Below are 14672 nucleotides of genomic sequence, written 5' to 3'. Positions count from 1 at the left end.
AATAACTTGATATATTTATTATAACCCATGATAATAGGACAATACACATATCACTATAGTGAAGCAAACACACAAGATGACACAAACAAAATTATAAATAAATGCTTCACAAGGGGCAAATAGAGGATAAATAACACATGTCATTACAGTACATTGTATTATTTTCATTATGCTTATCAATAACATATTTTTATAGGTTTGCGTAACAAATCCTTACAGATATGACTTCTGTATCCTATTTATTTGCATTTTCTATTCTCTTCAAATGTGCATGAGTATTCAAAAAACAGTGCTTGAATTCTGTTTAATTAATAGCCTCTAATCTAAATTTGTTTAGTTTTTAATTTAAGAGTGTGATGTGCTTTGTGGTCTTGTACAATGAACATAATATGGAATGTTTTCATCTCTGATTGCTTTCATGTTATTTTTTGTCAATATCCTTATTATATGAATAGGATAGAATATGTGCGAGTTATTGAATTGAAAAGGTTCTGTTGGACCATAGACTATGTACTATGTAGTGATTATGAAATAGATGGTGACAGTTTTATATTTAGAAATAGATAAAAAGATTAAGCAGAGTATCAAGAGCTTTATTGATATATTTGAGCGAGGGAAATTTATAGTTCCATTTCTTATCATTTGTTTAATCGAATTTCAAGCCAGATAACAAATATTTAAATTAAAAGGAAGATTATTGAAGATACAGTTATCAACAGAAATGTTAAGTCTTATACTAACTAGAAAGCAATATAATTGGAAACTTACCAAAGTCCTGAGAGGACTCAAGGATGGTTTCCACCATCATCTTGAAGCGGCCGCGCCGATAAGCAACTGGTACAGCCACAAAACAAAAAAGTTAAGCATCAAGTACAACATAAGGCAAAACATAAATAATGAAGCATTTGTATGTTTCAAATTATAAAACTTATATTTAACCTATGTCTAACTTTTATTATTCACATTGTCACACTTAACATGTACGCGCATAAAATAAATGTCAAAATTACTTAAATATGTAATATTTAATATGTGTGATTTGTGAGATAAGATATATTTATCAAGCTCAATAATGTGATAACTTTTTAAAACACAACAGCTAAGCAGTACACAAAAGTACTTTTATAGAACACACAAAGCCATTTACAAATTCTGTAATTAAAATCCAATCTACTTGCAAATTATTGATTTACACACACACAATGCTATCACCTACAAATTGAATTCAAAGGAAACTAGATTAATTTGTAGTAATGTTTAACGAGTGCTCTTAGCGACGTCGTTGACCCCGCGTCACAGCGCGCCTTACGTATAACTGTAATCTGTATTTATTAACTTCTTGCACTATCTCAAACAAATCACTGTTTTTAATCGATTCGTGATTGTGAGTGCTCGATTACAATAGCCACCATTGTCAACGCATTCCATTCTGCCATGCATGCTTACTAATGCTAATGCTTTCGATAGATCCTTACCTCCTAAATATCCATCGACGTCCGTAAAAATCCGGTAAGTAAATATCGCCGATCACATACACTCACGACGACGCCATCGGCACTTTGATTGCGATGGAATTAAAATAAAACAAAAAGCAATGCACACAAGTATTCACTGCCGGTTTTCAGAAATCACCCTCGGCTCGCGTTTAGCTAGCGGTCGATCACTTGCACTGATTCAATCGTATCAAAATGTTTTAAGTTCTTTACAAAATAAGACACGTATATTTCATTACAAATCAACAAACAACTTCCTTCTATTGATAAATAATAAATATAGGAATTATTATACTGTTTTATATTTTTCAAAATAAAGAAACAAGCGACCACTACCTGACATTAACTTTATGACACTACTAGTTAATTTTCTACTGTCTGTGGTCCGTGTGTAGTGTGGACTGTGGTGTGGATATGTGTATGTCACAATGTAATTTTGGTCCATAATCAATACACGTAAATGCGTTTTTATTAAAGTAGTTTTCTGATAGAATTGAATAATTTGCCTAAAGTCAGCAGCAGTCGGCTTATATTATTATCCAATAATTTTCTATGAACAAATTGACAGCTGTTTGACATTGAGATCGTTGTGACATTTAAGTGTTGCCACTCCAGAGTCGTGTAATCATACTTCATAGTGTTGTACTGTGGTTGTACTTCAATTTAATATTTTAAATTTTAATTACCACTTATTATCTCGATAATTAAAAAAGATTCAGTTTGACAAATTTTTAGCTGAGAGCCACAATTTGACAAATTTTTAGCTAAGAGGAAATGAATGAATGTATTTTTTTTTCCTACGTGCGTGGGAGGCTACAACCGCTCACCCTCCCAACCGAGCGCCAGCTGACGTTCACGAGACTTTATAATACTACTAGCGACCCGCCCCGGCTAGGCTTCGCACGGGTGCAATGCTGATACTAAATACACTACAGAAAAACTGTGAACGTTGTATACAGGATGTACCTAATCGTTAAGTGTGCACAGGCGATTATTTTGTAACTGTTACAGATATCAAAAATCTTTAAACTGATATCGAAAGTAGATTACCTAATGAGTAAAATGACAATAATAACTTTTAAAAAATAAAACGGGAAATATCAAAAAAAGTTACATTAAACACTCCCATACATTAAATTTTCCATACATTTTGTGTTCAAAGCAAATGTGCGAAGTGACGTCCACGTTTTGGAATACTATTGTATTCCACATCGAGCTCTGTTTACAGTTTCTAAATGAATTTTCATTAAAATTTGCGAAGTAATTTAAGCACAAATCCAAAATAAGAACCAAAATTTTTCATATTACCCCCTCCGCAGTGGAGGAACCACACAGTGGTAGGTGTAAACTTTTCCGGATCAGTGTGGGGGCCACAGTGTGGTTACTTCGTGACCAAATACAAATCGTCTCTAAAATCTTATTAAAAATCATTCTAGTTCCCGCTAACCTACCGTGGTATATACAGAATAGAAAGAGCTACCGATAGAATCACATGACTTGCCTATTTGGTCGGTTTACTAACGGTTTTTATGCTGTCAAAAACACGGCACTTCAGTCCACTAACTTTTGAACATATGTTTTGTAGAAAAAATATGTACGCATGGTGTATGAGATTTTTAGCTATATTATTAGGAATATATGTAAGATTTCATAATTAAACTAAATTTCGTTTGAAAAATGTTTCATTTTTATAAAATAATCAAAATTAGTTGACATGACAGTCCTACATTTTTGACCATCAATTAAAGCTTATTTTTATAGCTCACTTCATACATGATGAATACTATATAGTCGGAAATTTAATGAGGTTTAATTATTTCTTAAGTTTTCTAGTACTTTTCATATAAAAAAATAGAGAAATCGCGGGATCAATGCTTCACCGGGATCTGTCTGTGGATGAACCACAGTGTGGCCCCACAGATGCGCCTATTCCACGATGGCCGCGCTACACTGCGGAAGGGTTAGGGTCAGGGAGGAAACAGTGACTCGGATTTTTTCCATACGCTCAAAAATATAGTAAATAATATATAATCAAAGTGATTTTTTTTGATCTTGAAGTCAGGTTACTACATTTCATTATTGTGTCATTATATTTTCATTATACTTTAAATTAATTAAACTAAAAAATAAAATATAAAAAAATAGATTTGAGTCACTGTGTACCGGTGGATGTACACAGTGACTCAATAGTGTAGTACACAGTGACTCTAATAGTATACAGTGGCTCAGTGAAAATAAAAAAGATATACTTAATCAAAATTCTTTATTATCTTTCATAAAATGACTAATGCAAATGTAGGAACTTCAATATATGAATTAATATCATTAGTCTTAGAATAAAATAAAATAAAAAACATTAAAAAATTTCACAAAAAAAACACATCTAATATCTAATCATCGATTGAAAAATAATAAAATGGTCTCGAAGCTGTTCCAATCATTAACGGTTTAGGTAGAATAAATTTTAAATCGTCCTCTTTTACAATAGACAGATCGGGCTTATTTGGCATAATAAACTTATCAGTAGTCAGTAGTACCAGGCTTTCGCCTCAAAAATGATAATTATTATGTAAAATTCCATGTTCTCATTTCGTTCCTCTAACACTTTTCCCATATATCTCTGTTTTTTGGTAGCTAATTGGACAGTAACATATTCGCCTTCTCGAGGTGAATGAGGTAAAGGTTTCTTTAAATCTTCATCCGTTAAAATAATGTTTTCGTTATCAGTGTCAGCGTCATTTTCATATCCATGATTGTTATCTGTTGGCCATTCCATGTCATCATCCGAATCTTGTAATAATACTTCTTCATTTTCCATTTCTTCATCACTGCTGCTCTTATTGTTCGTACTCGTACAATAAGAGCAGCAGTGCATTTTACTTTTCTTTGCGTCATATTTTCTTGTTCCAAAAACAAATTTTCAGATGTATTCAGCAATTAGCCTGCGTCTAGGATTCCTACGTTTTCTGTTATTTTGTCTAGGTTTGGCTTTTATTGGATCTCTGAATTCAAACGGACTTCTAAAAGAAACTTGTGAGGATGCCATCGGTGGTTTGTTGACGAATGAACTCGGTGGTATGTTATTATATGAAGTCAATGGTGTGTCGATAAGCGAAGTTGAGGGTATGTTAATGGATGAAGTCGATGGCATGTTGATGAAGGCTGGAAATAGGTTTTCTGAGATAATGTTTGCATTCGGTTGGTTGTCTTCTACAGTTTCTTTGAAAAATATTGGCTCTTCCAAGACACATAATGTAAGTGTAGGGTAGACTCATTTGTCTTGAAATTTATAGGTTCGTTAGGGCTCCAACTGTTGATCGTCAAGAGTTTCACAGTTTTTTGTCTTTCAATATTATCTTTTAAGGGTAGCAAATGCAACACCGACCCTTTAGATGCTTGTCTTATCGAGTCTCCATTTCTTATAAATAACCAATTTTTCATTCTGCAGATTTTTGCCGTGGTATTCTATCAACAAAATATAATAATTAAACAAATTACCTAAAAAATCAAAAGGAAAACATAGAACTGCATACTATAAACTGAAGTAGGTACACAGTGGCTCACGAGTCACTGTGTACCGCTTCAAATTGAGTCACTGTACACAACTCCGTCATTTTGATTATTTCATATTCAAATGGATCGAAAAATCAATCAATAAACTGAATTAAACATACAAAGGTAATCTGCATAAACATAACTATAAGACAGAAAAAATGATTACAACATTTATTATATACTTTAGATATTAAAATCAATCAAACTTACGTTAAAAATATAATTTTGTGAGCACTAAAACAAAAACACGTGGTGGCACCACTGTTCGGCCCTTGAGACGCCGGCTGATTGGTTTGTACAAGTCCGAGGACCGTTAGCTTCAAACGAGGGAGGTAGACAACAACAGTGTACGTCTTATTCTAGCCGAACTAGTAATGAGTCACTGTAGCCGCCTGAGTCACTGTTTCCTCCCTGACCCTACATGTTTGAGATAGTCATATCTCATACTAAATGTATGGGAATGTTTGGTGTAAAATTTTTTCATATTTCCCGTTTTATTTTTAAAAAATTATTATCGTCATTTTACTCGTTAGGTAAAGGGCTTTCGATATCAGTTTAAAGTTTTTTGATAGATGCAATAGTTACGGAATATAGAAATTTTCCTTACGTACCTATAGAATTTTGCCGTCTTATGGATTTTTCCTGACTTATAGAAATTTTTGCTGCAAAGAGAAATTTTCCTCATGTATAGAAATTTTCCTGGCTTATAGAAATTTTCCTCGCGTATATAATTTTTCCTGACTTATACAAATTTTCCTCACGTATAGAAATTTTTCCCACAAAGAGAAATTTTCCTGACGTATAGAAATTTTCCTCGCGTATATAATTTTTCCTGACTTATACAAATTTTCCTCACGCATAGAAATTTTCCCCACTAAGAGAAATTTTCCTGACGTATAAAAGTTTTCCTGACTTATACAAATTTTCCTTGATTATAGAAATTTTCCTTTCATATGGAAATTTCCCAGCTTACAGAAATTTTCCCGACTTATGGATTTTTCCTGACAGAAATTTTTGCGGCAAAGAGAAATTTTCCACGTATAGAAATTTTCCTGGCTTATAGAAATTTTCCTCGCGTATATAATTTTTCCTGACTTATACAAATTTTCCTCACGTATAGAAATTTTCCCCACAAAGAGAAATTTTCCTGACGTATAGAAATTTTCCTCGCGTATATAATTTTTCCTAACTTATAGAAATTTTCCCCACAAAGAGAAATTTTCCTGACGTATAGAAGTTTTCCTGACTTATACAAATTTTCCTTGTTTATAGAAATTTTCCTTTCATATGGAAATTTCCCAGCTTATAGAAATTTTCCCGACTTATGGATTTTTCCTGACAGAAATTTTTGTGGCAAGGAGAAATTTTCCTCACGTATATAAATTTTCCTGGCTTATAGAAATTTTCCCGACGCATAGAAATTTTCCTGACGTATAGAAATTTTCCTGAATTATAGAAATTTTCCTTACGTATAGAATTTTCCCAACTTAACCAAGAAATTTTCCTCGAGTATACATATAATTTTTCTTGACTTATACAAATTTTCTTCACCTATAGAAATTTTCCCCAATAAGAGAAATTTTCCTGACGTATAGAAATTTTCCTGTCGTATAGAAATTTTCCGGACTTATGGAAATTTACCTGTCTTTAATTTTCCTTTCCCATGGAAATTTTCCTGGTGTATTGAAATTTTCCTGGCTTATAAATATTTTCCTGGCTTATACAAATTTTCCGTATCTATTTAAATTTTCCTGACGTATAGAAATTTTCCTGATCTATAGAAATTTTCCTTGTTTATAGAAATTTTCCTTTCTAATGGAAATTTTCCAGCTTATAGAAATTTTCCCGACTTATGGAAATTTTCCTGACTTATAGAAATTTTTCCTGACTTATCGTATTTTTTCTGTCAATCGAAATTTCCCTTACTATTGTTAAAATCATATTTCTAATCTTACTAAAATTGGAATTTTTTACGACTGATTAAAGTAAACCACCCACCTATTCCCATTTCCCACCCACATCCCGTACGCTATGCTCTCTATCCACAGGCCGCGCGTGCGCAGATGGCTCAGTATCTGCATAGCTAGCGAACGTATAAACTCGCCTGGTCGTTGGGAGTTTATGAACTATATCATCATCATCATTTTTATTGAAAACAATATTCATATATTTTTCTTTGCCCGCGGATTCCCCTGATGTTAAATTCGAATTAGTATAAGTCATTTCACCGCTGTCAAAAGTTACCCATGGCCATGTCACATTAAACGAATAAACACACTTTCGCATTTATAATATCAGGTCAGGTCCGCCCCGGCTTCGCCCGTGGTACATAATATTTACGTTTTCTCTACATAAGAACCATCCACGTACTTCAAGGAATATAATAAAAAAAGAATTATCGAAATCGGTTCAGCCGTTCTCGAGTTATGCGCTTACCAACACATTTTGCGATTCATTTTTATATACAGGGTGTAATCGTTAAGTGTGCACAGGCGATTTTTCCGTAAGTATTACAGATAACAAAAAACTTTAAACTGATATCGAAAGTACTTAACCTAATGAGTAAAATGGCCGTAATAAATTTTTTAAAATAAATCGAGAAATATCAAAAAAATTATCTTTAAACCCTCCCATACATTAAGTATGAAATATGAATATCCCTTAAACATTTAATATGAAAGATTTTAGCTTTCTTTTTCTTTTTTTGTTTTCTGCTTTAATTACTTCGCAAATTTGAAGTGGCATTTTCCACGCTCTTTCCGGACATTTTCACGCATTTTCCGGATATTTTCCGGGCATTTTCCGGGCATTTTCTCACGCTTTTTTCGGACATTTTCACACATTTTCCGGATATTTTCCAGATATTTTCCAGGCATTACCCAGGCATATTCCAGGGATTTTCCAGGCATTTTCCCTCCTTTTCCGGACATTTCCACGCATTTTCCGGATATTTTCCAGACATTTCCCTGGCATTTTCCGGTTATTTTCCCAGGCATTTTCCGGGGATTTTCCGAGCATTTCCCTGGGATTTTCCGGATGTTTCCAGACATTTTCCGGACATTTCCCTGGCATTTTCCGGACATTTCCCTGGCATTTTCCGGAAAATTCCCGGAAAATATCCGGAAAATGCGTGAAAATGTCCGGAAAAACGTGGAAAATGTCACTTCAAATTTGCGAAGTAATTAAAGCAGAAAACCAAAAAAAGAAAAAGAAAGCTAAAATCTTTCATATTAAATGTATATGGGATATTCATATTTCATACTTAATGTATGGGAGGGTTTAAAGATAATTTTTTTGATATTTCTCGATTTATTTTAAAAAATTTATTACGGCCATTTTACTCATTAGGTTAAGTACTTTCGATATCAGTTTAAATTTTTTTGTTATCTGTAATACTTACGGAAAAATCGCCTGTGCACACTTAACGATTACACCCTGTATAAGAAGACTGGCTTTTCGTATATTATGGAAAATTCACATGAATAAGATGTTTACCTGCGGTAGTTACTCACTCTCTGGCCTCCGTTAGACAGTTACAACTATTTAGGTGCCATAAAATCTTGCCGTTACGACGTGAAAGAAAGACAAATAAACAATCAAAGTGATAATATTATTAGGTATGACTGCGACTTCGTTAGCATGGACTTTTTACTGTTTTATTATTACGTAGATAAAAAGAATTGACTAGTATTGAAGATTTGGTTAAAAATTTGGGTCGAATATTTTCCATTCCGTTTACTTTCAAAAACTAACTTGCACATCACAGTTATGCGGTTAATAATAAATATTTAAATCAAATCACTGTTATGTTAAAAATATTATAATTATAATTAAATATGTACATATTACCTATTTGAAGATGACTTTCACGATGTTTACGGTATACGGTATCGGGTATACCTATTTTGTTATTTGTACAAATGGATGGTAGGTTTAAAGTACATATTTCGTGACAAAGTAAAATAAATGTAAAATTGTGTATGGTAGTTTTTTAATGAAAAATCACAGTTCACAAACCAAAGAGTTTGTTTGTTTGAACGCGCTAATCTCAGGAACTACGAGTCCGATTTGAAAAATTCTTTAGCTGTTAGATAGCCCATTTATCGTGGAAGGCTATAGGCTATATAACATCACGGTAAGACCAACAGGAGCGGCGCCACGTGGGTGAAACCGCGGGGCGGAGCTAGTTACAGATTAAATAAAAATTGCTAAAGCATAGTTAAAGTTGCAACATATTGTTATAATAAAAATAGGTTTGTTCGGAAACCTCGGTGCATGAGTCGTGTGATTTTCCAAAATTGTAATAAGGTTTCCTATGGGTACAGTTTTTTTATATCCGTTTATAAACAATCATCATCACTACATAGTATAAAACAAAGTCGCTTTCGCTGTCCCTATGTCCCTATGTCCCTTTGTACGCTTAAATCTTTGAAACTACGCAACGGATTTTGATGGGTTTTTTTTTTAATAGATAGAGTGATTCAAGAGGAAGGTTTATATGTATAATAATATCCATTAAATAGTGGAGAAGTACTGTTATTTTTGAGGTTTCTAATGTGATGTCGTAAAAAATTACATTTTTTCCGCTTACATTGCAAACGCAGGCTGAACCCTACGAGTTTTATCAAAATAATGTACTAAGTATTATACACATTGAAAAGGTCTACAGAAAAGTCCGCGATGGTATATGTCTATCTCTTATGGATAACCCACAATAACTTTTTTTTGTCATTTACTTTTTACGACAAATAATGGCTAATTTGCGATGCGATTTTAACCAATACAGCATTAATCCTTAACCAATTAAATACCTTGAATACATTGTTCATTTAATATAGATCTATATCGCCCTTTACACCGTATGATTTAAGTGAATATTTTCCAAGATATTACAGATTTAAAAATTGCGGGAGTAGCGTTTGCGGCGGTACCGGCCCGGCCGCCCGGCTATCTATTTTATACCCGTGCGAAGCCGGAGCGGGCCGCTATGTTTTTATATACAACGTTCACAGTTTTTCTGTAGTGTATTTAGTATCAGCATTGCACCCGTGCGAAGCCGGGGCGGGTCGCTAGTATTATAATATGTAATAATAATAGCTTGTAATAAAAATGATTGATAACAGTTGCCTAACACGCCTCATTACCCACACTAACCAACATTATGTTCTATGTAACATGATTTCCTTAAGGGGCCCTTGTTCAAAATGTATGTTTCTAAATCATGGTTTTTGGATAGAAATCATCATATTTAAAATCCTAAAAAAATATATAGCACAGATAAACGTTTGATCTAGTGACTTTTTTGGATAAAAACACAATATTAAACATTTAACTCGATCAAAAAAAAATCAGAAGTAACATCGATTTTGAAAGCATAATCAGTTTTATGAGAATTAGGGACGCTATGTTTATGAAAATTTTACATTTCATTTACTAATCAGGTTTTACAGGGAAATTTTTGGATAGATTTATAATTTAGCCCTTATTTTTTTCTATATAAAATATAATACGTAAAATGCGACTCGCGCGCACCACGTCAGTGCCGCCAGAGTCCAGCCGGACGTCATCGAAGGAGGACCTGTACTAGTTTTGCTCCCGACCACGTTGTAGTCGCCGCTCGCGTATTAGAACCGAGCGGCGAGTAAAACGGCGAGCACGTCACGGTATAAATAAATCAGTAGTTTGATTTTGTTTGTTATCCTAGGATTATTGTTGTAAATATAAATTAACTTCTTATTCTATACTATTAAACGAGCAATATTTGCATATTAATATATTTGTTTGTAAATACAGTGTGGAAATTTTCGATGGGCCCTGGGTGAAAGTACTAGAAATACTGGAGATAGCAAATCTCTTTTATTTTTAAAAAGAAATAGAACTGCATTCAAAGATTTTCAAAAATTCATTTTCTTCGACCGGGAATCGAAAGAACTATAAAATCCGTTGCGTAGTTTCAAAGATTTAAGCGTACAAAGGGACATAGAGACATAGGGACAGTGAAAGCGACTTTGTTTTATACTATGTAGTGATTTAAAAAAATTACCTTGTAAAATGTTTTAAAAATTACCTTGCCTGAGATCCTCTTTTATATGGGTTGTTGAATAGGAATAGAGGCAAAGTTTTGAAGTACTAGTAGGTATAGTCCGGGATACATCGCCCATTTTTGCAAGTGATTACTATCAAGCTAATTTTTCGTGAGTAGCTTTATTTTGATGAGATGCCCAATAATTTCATGTACAAAACTCTCGATTGTGGTAGCTACCAGAGGAAATAAGGATAAAATATTTTGATTTGATGGTTTGGATGGTTTTTTAAGTTGGTTGAATACACTAACATACTTATTACATACTTATATTCAATTACATATTATTTTGCCTTTTTTATTTGTTTTACTTTTAATTATTATTACCAATATTTTCAGAAGAAAATAAATTAATGTATCCAGAACGAGAGTTTAATTTTAAACTTTAAATGTATGTATAAAATAGACCAATAAACCAGAAGCGTTCTTTATGTTGAGATGATGTTGATTCTACAATAAAAATGTTAGATTCCATGATATTTTTATTTCTAAGAGCAAATATTTTTACGAGAAATTAACAATAAATTATCTTTTATATTGTTTCTATCGATTTGAATAATAAAGTAAAATTTGAAAAAGGAATGTTACCTTTCAGAAAAATTTGCTATCCCTAGTATTTCAAGTACTTTCCATTCAGGGCACATCGAAAACTTCCACACTGTATATAATATACAAACAAATATATATAAATATGCAAATATTGCTCGTTTAATGGTATAGGATAAGTAGTAAATTTATTTATCAAATACATTCCTACGATAGCAAATAAAATCGAACTACTGATTTATTTATACTGTGGCGTATTCGCCCGCCTTCATAGGTCACCGGAGTTCATGCCGCGCCGGCTCCTGCGCAACGCGGGCGCGAGCCGTCTCAGTGCCTAAAATGCCTAAACTTTCAGTATAATGGGCTCATACGTTTTGTATTTATCTAATATTTTTAAAGACTACTTATTGAGTAAAAAGACACCATATTTCAGCAAGGTACAATGTATTTCATCGTAATTGCTATGATTTTTTATAAAGGCGATGGGAAAACCTGATTATTGATTAAATAGCTATAGTGTATGTTGACCTTATATTCGTGAGTAATAATATTTTGAGTTGATTACAATACATTGCGTGCGATGTATTGCCTGCAATTTGTCCTCAGCCCACCCGTTTCCCTTTACTTTGTTCTTGTCATGTACACTGGAAGAATCTCGACAAATTGTCATTTATCATTTTTGTTTATTACTCCCACATTTTATGCTAGATTCTTTTAAAAGTATGATAATAACACAGTATATCGTAAATGCTGTGTAGTGTGTATGCCGTAAATGCTGAAATTTTTCGCAAATTTGGACATTCACAAGGAAGGGTATAGTTCCCGTGTACAGAGAGTCATGAAATTTGGTGCTATGTAACGTCCACAGGTAACGTCTTATAACACAGTAAGTCTAGAGCTTGATAGTTTTTTATTATTGACTAAAACATGTTTAATACTTTTTAAACCATAACATGTTTATGAATAAAAAACACCATATCCATACTTAATATTATAAATGCGAAAGTAACTCTGTCTGTCTGTCTGTCTGTTACTCAATCACGCCTAAACTACTGAACCAATTTTCATGAAATTTGGTATGGAGATATTTTGATACCCGAGAACGGACATAGGCTACTTTTTATCCCGGGAAAATGACGCAATCCCGGAAATCCCACAGGAACGGGAACTATGCGGGTTTTTCTTTGACTGCGCGGGCGAAGCCGCGGGCGGAAAGCTAGTTATAAATAATTTTATTAAAACCAGAAATTCAAGTGTTTTATTATATTTTATCTTTTTAATGCATTAAAATTATGTATATTTATTTATGACACACGTGACACGTAGGTATAATCTCTCAATCCCAAAGTTTAGTTGTGTTTTATTGTCGCATTCTAGCTTGATTCTAGCATTCTCCGGTAACCTATGAGCGTCATTCGTTTGTATCAAAAAAAAAACTTAATGAAATAAAAGTCAAAACATTGAACGGTATAATATACAATATTAAAAGCGAAATCATATCAAGTAAATGAGGAAAACGTTTTGCCTTTCGTGTGAAAATAAAAATAATCTTCATGTCAAGCAAAATTTATTCCGAAGCAGGCTCGAGCTGCGACTAACAGCCCGTAAATATCCATTTAGCAGCTTGCTACCAATGCTTTTTATTAAAACATTTATGGCTTTTGATTTGTTGTTTACTTACGGAGCATTTTACACCGAGTTCCCGTTAATATTATTCTAATTTGGATCGTTCGCAGAGTTTGTTAGGACGGTGTATTCATTACCGGCCCTGACCCTTGACCGGGACAGCGGGATTATATTTCGTCCTTTCTATGAACGCTTTTATATAATCCTCTATTAAATAAAGCGGATAATAATATTCAATTTGCGGAATAAGTTTTATCTATTAACACTGTTGTAAACCATTGATATCGAAGTACCTGCTGTATACTGTACATAGATTAGATGTAGGTCATATTTTGGTTGTATGACGTCGGGCATGAGGTATCCGGCGCCCGGAGGCCGGAGCGTCTGGAGACTGCTCCTCATTGTCCAATCCACCGCCGCTGGATGTGTCCCTAATCTCCGGTTATAGGTACTGAACTTTTCAACCCTTCGGCCTGCGATGATGCTACGCTGACATTAAATAAATATTTAACTTTTATAACTAAACTAGCTTTCGGCCCGCGGCTTCGCCCGCGTTTTCGAAGTAAAGCCCGCATAGTTCCCGTTCCCGTGGGATTTCCGGGATAAAAAATATCCTATGTGTTAATCCAAGAAACCCTCTATAAATGTGCTTAATTTCATCGTAATCGATTCAGTAGTATTTGTGTTAAAGAGTAACAAACATACACACCTACACATATACATCCATCTTATCAAATTTTCGTATTTATAATATTTATTTATGACACTTTATTGTACATATTATTTGGAATAAGTGAATACATAAAATCGGAAAGTGTACAATAGGCGGCCTTATTGCTTAAAAGCAATCTAGCAAGCAATCTATCTATAATATGTATTAGTAGGATAGGATGATCAAGGTACTAGCTACCCTCCCCGGCTCTAGCAGGGTTCTCTCGAACTCAAAACACACTCAAACAACATTTATTTATTCAATTAGACTTCTTCTAGAAGCACTTTTGAATCGTCATTACATATTTTTAACATTTACCACCGATTCGCATAGCAGTATCTATGGCGAAGAACCGGCAAGAAACTCCATAGTTGCTTTTTTAAATCATGTCAGACAAACAACATTTAGGGAAACTATATTTTATTCGTTGAGTTTTTAATTCTGCCTTTCGGGGCGGAGACAAAACCAACGAATCAAAAACAATGAAAATTGGTCCAGCATATTAATATCTCGAGTTATAAGTGTTGTAACAAACCCGACTCTGTTTTATATATGTTTGAAGATAATAAATATGATATAGATTATTATTAACCCATATGAGATCATCTTTCACGTGTATAAGATTTTATTCGGCTATAGGAAGATAAAAATAATGATT

The 14672-nt window shown here is 33.5% G+C and overlaps 1 protein-coding gene across 2 annotated transcripts in view; it reads right to left on the bottom strand.

The window, feature by feature from the left end:
* The window catches only part of LOC149489292 (uncharacterized), a 41196-nt gene extending 39324 nt beyond the window's left edge, over nucleotides 1-1872 (bottom strand). For both annotated transcript variants that reach the window (XM_089711890.1, XM_089711897.1), the window contains exons 1-2: nucleotides 1476-1872; nucleotides 769-834 (exon numbers count right to left, since the gene is read on the bottom strand). In XM_089711890.1, the coding sequence (XP_089568016.1) occupies nucleotides 769-808 (40 nt within the window). In that variant the 5' untranslated portion in view covers nucleotides 809-834; nucleotides 1476-1872. The remainder of the gene's footprint in view (nucleotides 1-768; nucleotides 835-1475) is intronic.
* Between the last annotated feature and the right edge of the window lie 12800 nt (nucleotides 1873-14672).

The sequence above is a fragment of the Colias philodice genome, chromosome 3 (genome assembly GCF_061535455.1).
Source record: "Colias philodice isolate Cphi_HAF_F1 chromosome 3, ilColPhil1 Martin Lab GWU primary, whole genome shotgun sequence".
NCBI lineage: Eukaryota > Metazoa > Arthropoda > Insecta > Lepidoptera > Pieridae > Colias > Colias philodice.
This window is presented reverse-complemented; position numbering and strand designations above follow the sequence as displayed.